Source organism: Gadus morhua, chromosome 9, assembly GCF_902167405.1.
Source record: "Gadus morhua chromosome 9, gadMor3.0, whole genome shotgun sequence".
NCBI classification, from domain to species: domain Eukaryota; kingdom Metazoa; phylum Chordata; class Actinopteri; order Gadiformes; family Gadidae; genus Gadus; species Gadus morhua.
In genome coordinates, this window is record NC_044056.1 from 1698610 (window position 1) to 1713609 (window position 15000).

The window sequence follows — 15000 nt, forward strand, 5'->3', positions numbered from 1 at the left end:
CTATATGTTTACATATGTATGTGTAAAAATAATACTTTTATGAATGCACACTAATTCAATAAAATAGTCAACAATACAGGTTATACAGTTCAACTGAAATAAAACAGGCAATGCATTCAGTCTGTTCACAACCAGACAACATATTTACATCAGCATCTAGAATTTAACTTGCCACAAAAGCATCCATCCATTTGCTGAATTTCGCATCGACTTCACAGTACATTCGGCCTGACCATTCTGTTCTAACAATCACTGTAGATGTATTTTTATTGCATAGATGCAAATAAATCTCTGGAATACATGCTAATACATAGTATACCTGCAGTGCTGTACTGAAAAAAGGTATAGCAGTGAGTAAGTCAAGTCTGCATCCTACGGGTACTGCTGTGATCTGTTGTGGGGGAGGCGGGAGGGGGGGGGGGGGGTCAACGGTTAATGGCACGCAGGTCATTCAAGTGGGAATGACACAAATAAATGTGTGGTTGGACATGAGCAATTGAAATGTGCATTTGAAATGTGCATTCATAATGCGCAATTGAAACATGCATCTGCTGTGTGCAGAAACAAATTTGGAAATGTGCAGAAATGAGTGTTTATTGTTCTAAAAAGGCATTTCGTTGAATTAAGGGTAACACACATAACGTGTGAATGTTATGATGCCTTAAAAAAACATTTGTTTTGAACACTTTTTATATGGTCTTCTTTACAGTTCTTCATCATTTAGGGAAAAGCCTATTGATTTTATTTACCATTCCCAGTTGACATCTATAAATAAGTTTCAGTTGGTTATCTGTTTCTAAATGTGTTGTTATCCATCATCATTCTTAGTTTGTATTTTTTTGGAGAATACATCATGCATTCATTTATCGTTTGAAATCATGTTTTCATTATTATTCTTGTTTCTTAATATTGATTATATTGTTGGTTTCTTATTTATATTAGGAGTATTTGCGGTAGAAGTTTTATTCTTATTAGTAGCAGAATTAGTAGCATTATTATTATTATTATTATTATTATTATTATTATTATTTGTAGTAGTAGTCGTAGTAGTATTAAAAATGTGTTGTCCCTATCTCAATTGAACATTCTGCAGGTATATTTCATTTGAAGCTACCCAGATAGTTTGTGTGTGTATATGACAAGTGTTTAACTCATTTGTTGAATTTATATGATTATATTTTCAATTTTGTGGGCAGATTCATTTGGATATGATTAGTTTTCCTTCGGAGAGTAGTGGTTTAACTGGCCTTTGTGCAAACAGGCCCTGCATTGGTTATTATTTGGTTTGGGTTGCTTTGCTTTGGTCTTTGTGCAACCGGTCCTCACATATTATAATTTTTTTCGGTTTGGTTTGCTGGGATTTAGCTTGGTTTGTGTTCTTTGTGCAACTCAGGCCCTTACTGGTGATTTTTTTATTTGGGCTGCTTTGGTTTGGTGTGCAGCAAGGTTGTTATAATTTGGTTAGGTTCAGTTTGGTTTGGTCTGTGTGTGATATACAGGGCCTCTTCTTGCTAGACTGATCACACATTTGCCATATGTCACAAATGAATGTGTAAAGAAAATAGTACATAATAATACATGAACGTGTTGTGTAACTGGGTTGTGCTATTTTTTCTTCAGAGGAGTCAATGACATTTCACTGCATAACTACCAATGCCCTTGTAATGTAAAATTACTATTTATGTTATGATTAAATGGATTATTCCATTCACAATGAACGATATACCAATACGATCCATTCATGTTTGGTGTAACCTATAAAGAACAAACGGAGAAACAGAGGGGTGATGGGGTACATGTTTTAGTGGTATATATTTATTTAATTAAATATGGAGCGTAACACCGGCATATCTGAACAATCACGCCACTTGGAGGCCAATCCCGGTAACTGAACGGAATATACAATGCGTTATCCTTACCAGTGGTCCTTACCGTACACCGTACATTCGCGGAAATGTTCCCTGGATGCAAATGTATTTGAGCAGCTTTTTTTACTACTCTGTGCATTGTATAGCCTACAGTGCGCGTATAAATAACCCTTCCCACTTGTTTTTTATAAAGATTTACACATGGACGATGAATGGGAAGAAGAGGTGATACATGAATAAATTATTACGGTAGCAGCATATTGCACTAGCTCGTGTTGCTAACTTTGGGAACTGACTATTTTCCTCATTCATTTCAGGAGCAGCTGGTTGTTGTGGAGCTGGCAGGTGTAATCAGCAATGATTTTCTTTCCAAGTGCCGCGGTACATGCAATATACTGGTACGTTTTTCTCTTTGGTAAAAACATGCGATTTATTGTAGGCCTATTGGCTACAAAGCATGAGGTAAAGGTTATTTTGTATTGTGGCCAATTGTTTCGTTCGTGTTGCAGGACATTGACAGTGATAAACCCATGATGCAAGTTGGACCATATGTATTTGTTGGAGAGTATGAAGGTAAACAAAATAAATACTTCAAAGATTAGGTTAATCTACATTTATGTTACCGTTTAGGCAACTATTTAACCCTGCAAATGTCTCTAATAGCTACAATAACTTCAATATAATATTAATCTTTAGCATGTAACATATTGTAGTAATGAACTAAATGTGTTATGTTTCATTGTAATAATTGCATCAACTTCCTAACAGATGCATTAGGCACATGTGTGCTATTCGAGGAGGGCTCACCCAATGGTATGTTTCATGATTTCAGACTTGTTTCCTTCCTTGACCGCTTGCCCTTGTCGTTTGTTTCACTAATCTCATGATTTCCACATGTCTCCAGGAGACACCAAGGAGAGCGCCGCAGACCTGAAGTACAATGGTCATACTGTAAAAAGACTGAAAATGCAACGCATCTTTCTAACGGAGAAGAAAGATGACGAGACTAGCACAGGTGGGGCAAAGGGCTCATACTCTAGCTAGAAGGTCTACCATAGCATTTTATTCATTTGATTACAGTGGAAATGTAAGACAATAATCAAGTAAATTAGGAATATTATATTAATCATGTTAAGCGCTTGGTTCCCATTAGTTCCCAATGGTTCCCATTGCTAACATAAAAGGTTTCTTCATAATATACTGTATCTGTTTGTGTTGGCTCTTCAGGACTTGGACAGAAGGATGGGACTGACTGTGTCGAGGCCCAGGACTCCTTGGATAGTAGCCATGAGGAGAGGTCAGGGGAGCCACAGGAGAACACTGCAGATGACCCGACAATGGAATGACTCCGCAGTCATCCTGTCCATGCTCATACTGATCCTTAATATCAACTTTCTGATCTAGATGTTTTTCATTTATTACCTGTCTTTTAGCCAACCTAGTATGGTCTTTATTTTTCGTGTGTGTGTGTGTGTGTGTGTGTGTGTGTGTGTGTGTGTGTGTGTGTGTGTGTGTGTGTGTGTGTGTGTGTGTGTGTGTGTGTGTGTGTGTGTGTGTGTGTGTGTGGGGGACAAATGTTGAAAAGAGCTAATGTTTTTCTGGATTTTAGAACGCTTGGAAGATCGTAGTATCTGCACAAGGTATTCATTTATGGGTTCATTTTGTTCTGAGTGCAAGGGAACAAATGTGTTATGAATTTTATAATTCCTTAATAAGGGATGTTTATATTGTATAAATCTTAATATCAACCTGTATATTATGAACCTTTTTTACAACCCTCATAAGGTGATAGTTAGTAATGAAAAATATAAATAACTTTTCTACTAAAGTCTGGTTGTATGCCTTTTTATGTCACCAGTATTAGTATTGTGACTTGGATATTGTTCAGTAACTGCAGAAGTGATATGTATATTGTTGACAATGTGGACGTGGCGGATCCTGACCAATACAATCACCGGTGTTGACGAGAAGTAGACCAATGAACGGGCGACATCGCACACGCGACCGCAACGTCCGATTGGTTGGTTGGCATTTCAGCACCGGAAATCTACGGGTGTGTTTCCGGGGAGGGTTTTAATCGAAGCGAAAGTCTACGAATAAACCGGTGAGTTAACTTCAGTCTGTAGCTTTATAGTTTTTATCTTAGACAAAACTATGTACTGCCATATTGACATTTGTTACTTAGAATAATTGGTGGTATCCTATCGGCAGTCTCCTCGCCTTGTATGTTCAAGTGGATAGATAGATTCCATTTCAGAAAAATAACTCAGTTAACGGACAATCAATAGGACCCATCCTTAAGTTGGCCCTGTTATAACCTCTTGTTGGCCCTTAAGATAAGGTTAGGTGAGAACCCAGGCGATAGTGATGTAAAACATTCTTATCCCGTTTGACTATCTTATCATAAACACTACAAAATAATCCTCTAATACACCAATTTCAATACGTAGATAATTCCGTGTAATCGTGTAATGATTGGTGTAATGATAAACATTGCATCAGGAATGAATGAGTGAGGAATATATTAAGAGTATGTGGGGAATAAGTAAAATAAAAACGTACTTCCTCCCACCACTCACCCACTCCAAATCCTTTTTATTTGTATTATTATCGTTATAATTATTGAATATACTCTTATGTGCAATGCATAGATGCCACTAGAAGTACAACTCAATTTCCATCTCAATGATGATGAACGTGTTGTACAATGGCCAAAAAAAAAAAGAAAGGACACCACTATAACTAAATATCCCGTCCCACCTTGTTCCTGGGGGTACAGGAGATGGAGTTGCGGCCCCTTGTGATGTGCTTTGCCCTCTGTGTGGTGTACGCCACCAGCAAGCCCACGGAGAAGAAGGACCGGGTTCATCACGATGAGCTTCTCAGTAACCGGGACCACGACGACGGCGACAACTTTGACTACGACCACGAAGCCTTTCTGGGGCAGGAGGAGGCCAAGACGTTCGACCAGCTGACCCCAGAGGAGAGCAAAGAGAGGCTCGGGTAACGTCTCTCTGAACGTCGTCATCTGTTCATTTGCACGTCTGTGTGCGGACGACCGTTAATGTGTACATAATTATATAAACAAATCATTTCCTTCTTTGTATAGCGCTCCAATACTGTCGTTGGTCAGGTCTGTTTGTGAATTCTCTGGTATGTTTGGGAGGCTGTAGTAGTGACGAGGGGGTTGTCCTCCCGGCTGAAAGGTCCCTTGTGTCCTCCCCAATGCAACCCCCTTATCTGCCCTGGAATGATCACTACAGTATTCATATTCAATGTGGGTTTCATTGGATAAAGGATTCTCCTCAATGTCTAAACATCGTGTATATATATATATATATATATATATATATATATATATATATATATATATATATATATATATATATATATATATATATATGGCACATGGAGAGAGAGGGATGTGAAATGCCTGAACACACGCTGCCTCAGAGGCTGCCTCGTGTAGGAGCAGAGCCTCACGCTCAGCCCGCTGGCTCTGTCCTCGCAGTATGCTGGTGGAGCGGATCGACGAGGACAAGGACGGCTTCGTGAGCGTGGAGGAGATGAAGAGATGGATCAAACACGCTCAGAAGCGCTGGATCTACGACGACGTGGACCGCCAGTGGACCGGCCACGACCTGAACGGAGACGGGCTGGTGTCCTGGGAGGAGTACAAGAACGCCACCTATGGATACATCCTGGGTATGGCCCGTCGTGTTACTCTCAGTTTTCCTGCATAGCTCTATTGTGCTTACATTTTAAAGTAGGTCTCAAATGATGAACGGTCTCTTTTTTCTGTTAGCACACCGTAACATGGTTATAGTGACATGTAAATAATGTTAGTACCTACCTAAACATATGGCTGTGGGATGATACTTCAGATTTGTCAATCCTTTTGTCACACACACACACACACACACACACACACACACACACACACACACACACACACACACACACACACACACACACACACACACACACACACACACACAATTCCAGCTCACGAATGACAAAGGACACGGTGCTTTATAGGTATGATGTGTGTGTTTGTGTCTGTGTGTATGCGTTTTCAAGTGAGGGAGTAATTGTGTGTATCAGGGTATTTCCTCAATTTGAATAATGGATAAAGAAATCTAAAAACTACAAGTGAGCTGACAAGTTGTCCATTGTGGATGCTCTCTGCAGACGACCCGGACCCTGAAGACGGCTTCAGCTACAGACAGATGATGTCGCGAGATGAGAGGAGGTTCAAGATGGCCGACCTGAACACCGACGGCAAAGCCAACAAGGAGGAGTTCACTGCCTTCCTCCATCCCGAGGAGTACGACCACATGAAGGACATCGTCGTGCTGGTGAGGGGACCGGCTGATTGGCTGATATCTGACATCGGTTGACAGAATACCTTTTAAATGCCTCCTAACCACGCCATGATCCCCCCCACCCCCCCCACCTCCGTAGGAAACTATGGAGGACATTGATAAGAACGGAGATGGCTTCATCGACCTGGATGAGTACATAGGTCAGTACACGAGAACAGCATCTCGGTCAGCACAGTTAGACACAGTGCTGCTAGTGTCTCTGGGGAATGGGGATGGGGATGGGATTTGCATCGTCGATTTATGCACGGCTCTAGTAATGGATAGCCCTCGAGAATCATAACCCGTAGTATGATTCTCATAACCCGTAGTGAACTACAGCATTGAAGTACCTGATCCTGTAGCGTCGTTATCTAATCCTTTTTATCTGAGGGACTTGAGTTTTGTAGTGTGGGTGTGTGTTTGTTATAGTAAGGCGTTTATGTAATAGAGCCCCGAATTCACCACAAGTCCAGGTGTGATGGCGTTTACCCCTTGCAAGCCATTTCAAAATCGGCAATCGTACTTGAGTACGGTACAGGTCAACTCTGCCTAGTGCGAGTGCGCCCTCGTAGGGCTGGGCGATGAATCGAATTTTGATTGCGATTTAGATTTTACTGTCACACAATCACTAAATTAACATAATCGGGTTTTTCGATTATTGGATTATTAATAGCTGGATACATATCTGTATATTATTTTAGATTGGAACATTTTCTTCTGACCATTTAGTGTACTTTTTAACGCAAAATTTCAAAGTTCTCAAGTTACAACGTTTTTTTTGGGAGGGACATGCTGAATAAATACAACATGTTTTCAAACTCAAAAATAATCGTTTGAATAATCGTGATTTCAATATCGACCAAAATAATCGTGATTATGATTTTTCCCATAATGGAGCCGCCCTCCTCGCCCGTTGACCCAGTGAATCACCACGTGTGTGTTGCTCCCGTAGGGGACATGTACAACCAGGAGGGGGACCCCTCGGAGCCCGAGTGGGTGAAGACGGAGCGGGAGCAGTTCACCGAGTTCAGGGACAAGAACAAAGACGGCAAGATGGACAAGGACGAGACCCGGGACTGGATCCTTCCCAGCGACTACGACCACGCGGACGCTGAAGCCAAGCATCTGGTCTACGAGTCGGACACAGACAAGGTACGTCCGCCCATCTGGAGATCCTTGTGATCCCCGACAACGCCAATCCACGAAACGCAACGAAAGAGTACATAGTTGCCTGACTCTTCTCTTCTCTCCCCTCTCGGTCGTCAGGATGGCGTTCTGACCAGGGAAGAAATTGTGGACAAGTACGATCTGTTTGTGGGCAGCCAGGCGACGGACTTCGGAGAGGCCCTGGCCAGACACGACGAGTTCTAGTGTCCCCGGCGAGCTGCGCTACAAAGACGGACGCTCTGTGTCTCCGCCGCTGCCCAGCGGTGTCTAGTATCGACCGAGACGGGCCGCTCAGCGACAGCCTCGGGGACCACAGACAATAACTTATTCTACCTTTTGAATGTGTCTCTTTGCTCAACACGCAAACACAATCCTTCGTTGGGACGGAGGTGCGTGCTTGCGTGCGTCTGTGCACACACACACACACACACACACACACACACACACACACACACACACACACACACACACACACACACACACACACACACACACACACACACACACACACACACACACACACACACACACACACGATGAGACGTGTACTCACCCAGTGTCCGGCCCCTCCGACCGACTGTCTGCATCCTACCATGAGTGTGTGTGTGACCGAGGTGTCCTTACAAACACTATGGCATCATGGGATAGCTTTGTCCAGCCCCCCCCCCCCCCCCCCCCCCCCCCCCCCCATGCATCCTTTGTCGCAGGTGGCTAACTCACTCCCTCGGTAATCGTCTGTTGAGTCATTATGATGCACATGCGTGTTCTCTCCTATAGCAGCCATGTCAGCACTGTTCTCGTGGCTTGCGTTTGACGTGGGTTTCTGCAATGCACTGTACCGCGAGGAGTCGGGCTGTCTGTTGAGGTTTTTTTATTGACGTCTTATTTCTATTACATATTCTTTACCCCAACAGGCCCATACGAGGCGGCCGCCTGTTGCCGACGTCTCTCGTTTTTGTCGTTTGATATTGTATCTTTTTGAAATTCGCTGTACCCGAATATACGAATGTTGGGTGTGAGAGCGCTGCCAAGGAAGACTGTGGAACGTTACAGTGCAATACAGTGGCATGCGCTCGCTCTCATCACCAGCCCATTTGTACGCCGTTGTGTTTTTCTAACATGTTTGTTCTGCGATATGCTGAAAAGAAGGAGTCCAGGCAGGAACTCTGTTGTGCCTGAAGAACAAAATACTCCATCGCTGCCAGTGTGTGTGTGTGTGTGTGTGTGTGTGTGTGTGTGTGTGTGTGTGTGTGTGTGTGTGTGTGTGTGTGTGTGTGTGTGTGTGTGAATCTATTATTTTAAGTGCCAAGTAAAAATAAGTGGTTTGACTTGGCTTTACTACCCCTGTATTAGTTCTACCAACATTTATGACCACTGTTAATTAACAATATGATAAATGTATACCTTTTTGTTTTTTTTTGTCTTTCATACAGCGAAAAGCTTTTCACTAACGACGTTCCTGTAAGTCTTCAGTATATGAGCACTCGAACAATCAAGTTCAAATGTTTTGGTTGAGAAATCCCCTCAATAAAAAAAATGTAAGTGTTTACAGTGTATGACGACCATACTGTGATTGTAAATTAGTAATCCTAAAACCTATTTGTCCTCCACCCAGTGTATATACATAAATTCACCTTTCAAACTAGTTATTCTTTGAACAGAATGCATGATGTATCTTAAAGCTCATGACACCAGACCTCTGTTATGTAAGGAGGTCAAGCGGGCAGGCTTGAGGACGGTGTGTCGTGGCGAGCGTCAGCGGGAGATTAACTCTATCCTGCAGTGAAAGGTGCCAGACTTAACGCACGACACTCGCCAACTGCTTTCTCTCACAAGGCAGTGAATTGATCCCACCTAGCTGACACTGGTTGCAGTATACCAGCAGGGGACCCTTCCATGGTTAATAATCACCCTAGCATCTGTGTTTTCCATACCTCTCTTAAGCTGACCTTCATCCGACATCAAGATGGCGCCATTGTTAATGTATAAAAGGTAGTGGAGCCACTCTGCCCTCATTATTTTGCCCCCACTCATTTCAAAACCGGCCAAAACATATTACATTTTAATATGTTTGATGTTATATGTGTAATATGTATTTGAATTTTACATTTAAGGCGTTTTATAAGATCTTAGGATCATGTATATCTCCATTCTGTCCGTCAATCCATCCTTTTCAATTGTAACCATGTTTTCCTGCTCTTCCCTCATTGAATCCTATTGACAGAGGGAGGTTTCAAATAAACCTCCGTGGGCCTTTATTCCCTTCAACAAGGGAGTGTCTTCTTCTGCATGATGGCTACATGCTTGAGAGAGAGCGAGGTCCTTTAAGGATGTCTGCTAATCTGCAACAGGCTTGAAGCAGTTGTTTTAATGGCTTATCCCTTGTCAGATTAGCTGAGCGATCGCTCAGGATCTGGGCTTGCACGCTGTGTGTGTGTTTCAACGGATCAAGTGGCTTTACAAGTAGACCCCTGGAAGATCCCTTGAAATCACAGATGACGAAGATCAAGAAGATTTACTCACTTTTATAACAATAAATAACTTGTACAGAGGAGGCATAATGTGAAATACCATGCCTGCTTAAACGCACTCATGACCATTGTAAAGATGTATCATCTATAGCGAGTTAGGAAAATATATAATGATATAAAATTATACCATGGGTGAAATTGAAAAGACTATTTGCATGCTGAGTGGTACATTTATGCACTTTAAAGCAGTATATGTCAAACACAAGTCATCAATAAGCAACATCCAAACAATGATTTTAAAAAAATCACCGCTATGACCTACATCACCGTGTGTTGTTTTCAACCAGTAACTAACTGTGGTGCCATGGATGGCGAATAGCCGTCGCTCTAGATACCTACAGCGGAGCCGCCCCTCCTCTCGTCCGAACGGGCCGAGCCAAGACGCCTGCGCTGCGGTCGAGGCCTCCGTCTCCTCCTCAACCCCCCCCGCCTTCAGCCGTGGCCGCCCTGGGTGCCTGCGACATCACAGCGACATCACTTACTGATGGTGATGAACACGGGATTCAAACGCGTGAGCACTCGCCACAGCTCCTCCTCGTCCGAGTCTAAGTCGTCCTCACCCTCTCTGCTCCGCTCTTCCTCCTCGTCTCCCGGGGGGCCGGCGCCGCCCCCCCCGTCGGCGCCCCCCTCCTCCTTGCAGCCGGGCGCGGGTTCCTCTGAGTTAGTGGAGGGGGCGGACCGGCCGTCCGAGCCCCCGGCGGCCGCCCCTACTGCGCCCGGGTGGCCCGGGGAGGCGGAGGGTACGTCTACCGTCGGGGGGCCGGTCGTGTCTGGAGACGGGGGGGTCCCAGCCGGGGGTCGCTCGGGGGTTTCCGGAGGAGTGGCGTCTAGGAGGGGTGGGGAGCGAGGGGTGGTGATGGACGGCGTCCGGGAGCAGGGCGCGGACCCTAGGGGGGAACGCGATGGCTCCGGGGGTGTCGCTGAGGCAGGCGGGGTGGGGTAGGGGGGTGGAGCAGGGTCGGGATCTCCGCCGGGGGAGGGTGGAGCCAGGGGATGGTCGTGGCCCAGCGGGGTGTTGGACAGGGTGGGGTCGGACCAAGGAGTGGCGGCGGGGAGGGGGGGGGGACGGGGGTCTCTGGGCCTCATCAGGCCGGGGCTGGTGGTGGTGGTGGGGCTGGTGGTGGGGGGGCTGGTGGTGGTGGTTGGTTCAGGGTCAGCCCAAGCCCCTATCCCACCCCCACCACCACCACCAGGTGACGGTGCTGTCGGAGACCCTTCGTGTTCCTCCGGGGGGGGGGATTTGGACGGAGGGTGCATTTGCGAGTGGTTCACAGACGCTACGGGGGGGTGGAGGACGGGCCCGCTGGAGGAGCACCTGACGGGCGGGGGGGAGCAGGAGCCGGTGGGGCTGGGGACGAAGGTGGTGTCGGGGGGGCGGGCGGTGCTGAGGGGGGCGGGGCCACCGCGGCAGGGGGGCAGGTCCTTATGGATGAAGACCCCGGGGGGCTTGGCCGGGGGGCTGAAGGAGGGGTTGTAGGTCCCCAGGTCGCCGTCGGTGAAGGCCACCTCCTCCATCTGGGCCAGAGGACCGCGCTGGTTCATCTGCGGGACAGCGGCGGGTTAACATCACTGTACCGACCCCTCTCACTGTACTGCATGCACTACTGCAACCAGGACGCGGACACGGGCCGAGGACATGGCAACACCATCTAATCTTATCTTAATCTTATTACGCTGGCTGTAATGCTGCGGTCGCATGTTGTGCCTTTGCTCTATTGATGCTGCTTTAAGCCTTTCTTCACTGGTTGGTTGTACATATCGCACGTTACGGTAAAAGTCAATGACAACAACCAATTTCTTTGAGTCCCATGGATATGCTTCCCTTGTATCTAGGTCAACTCAGAACCCTCAGGTCCGCCTAAACTACTAGTTTATGTCACAACTTACATCTGACTTATAAGCAGTGATTTGTCCAGAATGATTTAGTAAATCACACGGGGGGGGGGTGGGGGGGGGGGCACCAGAATAAGGCCCAATCCCATTTCTACCCCTTACCCTTTCCCCTTACCCCTTCACAACAAGGGGGAGGGGGAAGGGGTAAGGGGTAGAAATGGGACTGGGCCTAAAGCACGGAGCCGATGCAAAGCCGTGCAGAGAATGCATTCAGGTGGCCTATCAAGCTGCTGGGTCAATCCAGGGGCCTTCCTGGGGACACAGCCTGGCTTTAACGTCACACAGAATCATCTGCTTGATACTGGAAGTGTAGGAGAACTTACCAGCTGGTACCATCTTAAACTCTGCAGGAGAAAGGGGAGGAAGAGGAAGTATGTTTTTACAAAGCGGGTTATAGAATGAGTGGAGAGCCCTGGAGACGACTGGGGGTGAATGGGTCCTCTCACCACGTTGGGGTGCTTGCCCTGGGCCACACAGCACCTCTCCCTGTGGCCCTTGTGTTTCTTCATCAGCCAGGCCATCACATACAGCACGCAGCCCAGTAGGACCATGAACAGGAAGCACAGGACCAGGGCCTTCCCAACCACACAGCCCGACAGATGGCCCTCTCTGAGGGGGCCGTAAGGGACTGGAGAACACACACGTAGACGCATATGCATAAACGCACACGCATGCATATTGACGCACGCACGCAAATCAAAACCGTAAAATACAATCTGTTTATTATGTGTATCTCTAATTTTACTCATTGAGTATCTTTAGTGTAAATAGTGAGTTATGCTTACTTGGTTTTCCCTCCGGGAGGACGTCTACCACTATGGTAGTATAGGCAGCGTCCCCAGACTCCTGATCCACAGCTATGACCTGTGGATCATCGTCATCATCGTCATCGTCATCATCATCATCATCAGCATCATCATCGTCATCATCATCATCATCATCATCAACATCGTCATCGTCATCGTCGTCATCAAAAGTATTTTTCTTATCATAATTCTTTATTGTAATAACTTATGTATCTATTAGTAATGACTTATTATTAACAGGGGGATTTTGACCTGGTCGTACTTGTTAATATAATATTAGGGTCTCCATTATGATTTTTTCATGTTTGTAACATCAGGAGAAATAACCCCAGAAAAAATGAATTGCAGTTTGAATTATGCAAACGCCTATGAATATTATGAGCCTGCTCAGACTCTGAGACGGGCCCGCCAGCCCAGGTAGTCCCAGACGGAGGACAGGAGACGAGGGGGTGGTCTCACTGGGAGGCGGTGTCGCTGCTTAGAGCTCAGCTGATTGGGCTTCGCGATCACAAGACCCTCCTGGGTGATCTGGTAGAGAGCCGTTTGATTGGACGCAGGGCTAAAGGTGAACTGGATCATTGGATTCGATCCCTGCAAATAGATTAGGATGAAATGATAGAGGAAATGTCAAATTCAAGGTATATTGCCAACCGCATTACCAGCTTTACTGTAAATGGAAGCATACTTTGTGTTATTGTGTGTGTGTGTGTGTGTGTGTGTGTGTGTGTGTGTGTGTGTGTGTGTGTGTGTGTGTGTGTGTGTGTGTGTGTGTGTGTGTGAATTAACTGTGCATGTCTACATGTATGTGCCCAATCTATGTACCAGTGTGTTTGTGTGTGTGTGTGTGTGTGTGTGTGTGTGTGTGATGTAAACTGTGTACATGTGTAAAGTCTCCATCCAGCACGCGTAACATCAACACTTGGTTGCCGTAGGTGTTGACCAGCGAGGCGGGGATGTTGGCCACGTTCACGAAGCCCTGGTACTCCTGCTGCTCGAACCGCGGCGGGAAGCTGTTGACCGCGTGGACGTACACCAGCACCGACGCCACCGTGTACTTCCTGGGATCGTCCTCCTGGTAGGCCTGGGAGGGAGGGAGAGGGAGAGATGAGGGAGGGAGGGAGAGAGAGAGAGATGAGCCACACGCAACGAGGGAGAGAGAGACATGAGGGAGTGGGATGCCGATTAGGTTGAAGCTCAATAGAAAATAGATTTTGTGATTATCACTGGCCATTCATTTACCCCATATTTTAAAGTGTGAATGTGCTTACGTGTGTGTGTGTGTGTGTGTGTGTCTGTTTGTGTGTGTGTGCGTGCGTCTGTGTGTGTGTGTGTGTGTGTGTGTGCGTCTGTGCGTGTGTGTGTTTGTGTGTGTGTGTGTGTGTGTGTCTCACCATGACCCGTATGTGCAGGGTGGGTTTGGTCAGTCTGTCTGTCACCGCCTGCATCAGCCTCACTTCCCCCGTCTGTCTGTCCATCTGGAAGCGGCCATCATCACCCCCTGCGCAGGGAAAGAAAAGTGTGTGTGTGTGTGTGTGTGTGTGTGTGTGTGTGTGTGTAGCGTTGGTCATCTTAAGCTTGTGTTTATGCCATTGTACAACATTTTTGAGCCAGTCCCATACCTAGATATTTTGTCGCCCGTACTACGTTGGAGGTACCTGAGAGAATGGCGTAGCTGATTGGGGAGCTGAGGCCGCTGTCTCCATCCACCGCGTGTATGGGACCAGGACACAGGTCTAAAACGATGTCCTGCCAGCACACGCACACACGCACACGCACACGCACACACACACACACATAGAACTACGTTTGAGATCCACACAATTAGCCCAGTTAACGTCTAAATTGAAGCCGTACCAAAGGACGACTGGCACATTGACATAATGCAGATGTGCAGAGAGAAGGACAGCACCAGGGGACCTCTGACCTCCTGCCCCTCGGTCACGTTGACGGTGTACACGGGGCTGATGCAGATGCGGTTGAAGGGGTCCTGGAAGAGGAGGGTGCAGGGCAGGAACTGGGGGTACTGGTCGTCCCCGTCCACCACCGTGATGGTGACCGTGGTGCTGGTGTTGAAGCGCTCGGCCGTGCTCATCTCCTGGACCCACGGGAGTTTGGCAAAGGAGAACCTTCACCGTTTGGGTGACGTTTGGGTCATGATGAAGTTCAGCGGTTTCTAAGCACGGCCCAAATCCTAACTGGGTGATGTATAGATAGATGGAGTGATGCATGGATAGAAGGAGGGATGCATGGATAGAGGGAGTGATGCATGGATAGAAGGAGTGATGCATGGATAGAAGGAGTGATGCATGGATAGATGGAGTGATGCATGGATAGAAGGAGTGATGCATGGATAGAGGGAGGGATGCATGGA

At 46.5% G+C, this 15000-nt stretch overlaps 3 protein-coding genes across 4 annotated transcripts in view; 2 read left to right on the top strand and 1 right to left on the bottom strand.

Moving 5' to 3' along the window:
• The window catches only part of gtf3c6 (general transcription factor IIIC, polypeptide 6, alpha), an 8462-nt gene extending 4766 nt beyond the window's left edge, over window positions 1–3696 (top strand). Inside the window, exons 1-6 of one of the 2 annotated variants that reach the window (XM_030365742.1) lie at window positions 1929–2093; window positions 2186–2266; window positions 2378–2441; window positions 2637–2681; window positions 2773–2883; window positions 3096–3696. In XM_030365742.1, the coding sequence (XP_030221602.1) occupies window positions 2070–2093; window positions 2186–2266; window positions 2378–2441; window positions 2637–2681; window positions 2773–2883; window positions 3096–3214 (444 nt within the window). In that variant the 5' untranslated portion in view covers window positions 1929–2069 and the 3' untranslated portion in view covers window positions 3215–3696. Of the gene's footprint in view, window positions 1–1928; window positions 2094–2185; window positions 2267–2377; window positions 2442–2636; window positions 2682–2772; window positions 2884–3095 lie in introns of those variants that run through there. The other variant, XM_030365743.1, reaches the window with a different exon arrangement.
• Window positions 3697–3718: 22 nt separating this feature from the next.
• On the top strand, window positions 3719–8953 carry calub (calumenin b). The gene is made up of 7 exons (XM_030365736.1): window positions 3719–3972; window positions 4648–4871; window positions 5380–5573; window positions 6060–6226; window positions 6333–6393; window positions 7185–7384; window positions 7499–8953. Exons 2-7 carry the CDS (start codon window positions 4651–4653, stop codon window positions 7601–7603), a joined length of 948 nt encoding a protein of 315 aa, XP_030221596.1. The 5' UTR covers window positions 3719–3972; window positions 4648–4650; the 3' UTR covers window positions 7604–8953.
• A 962-nt stretch (window positions 8954–9915) lies between these two features.
• Window positions 9916–15000, bottom strand: part of LOC115550564 (protocadherin alpha-9) — a 9916-nt gene continuing 4831 nt past the window's right edge. Inside the window, exons 8-16 of the mRNA XM_030365722.1 lie at window positions 14554–14724; window positions 14285–14375; window positions 14021–14127; window positions 13510–13710; window positions 13089–13220; window positions 12609–12687; window positions 12270–12451; window positions 12147–12167; window positions 9916–11472 (exon numbers count right to left, since the gene is read on the bottom strand). Of these exons, the coding sequence (XP_030221582.1) occupies window positions 10405–11472; window positions 12147–12167; window positions 12270–12451; window positions 12609–12687; window positions 13089–13220; window positions 13510–13710; window positions 14021–14127; window positions 14285–14375; window positions 14554–14724 (2052 nt within the window). The 3' untranslated portion in view covers window positions 9916–10404. The remainder of the gene's footprint in view (window positions 11473–12146; window positions 12168–12269; window positions 12452–12608; window positions 12688–13088; window positions 13221–13509; window positions 13711–14020; window positions 14128–14284; window positions 14376–14553; window positions 14725–15000) is intronic.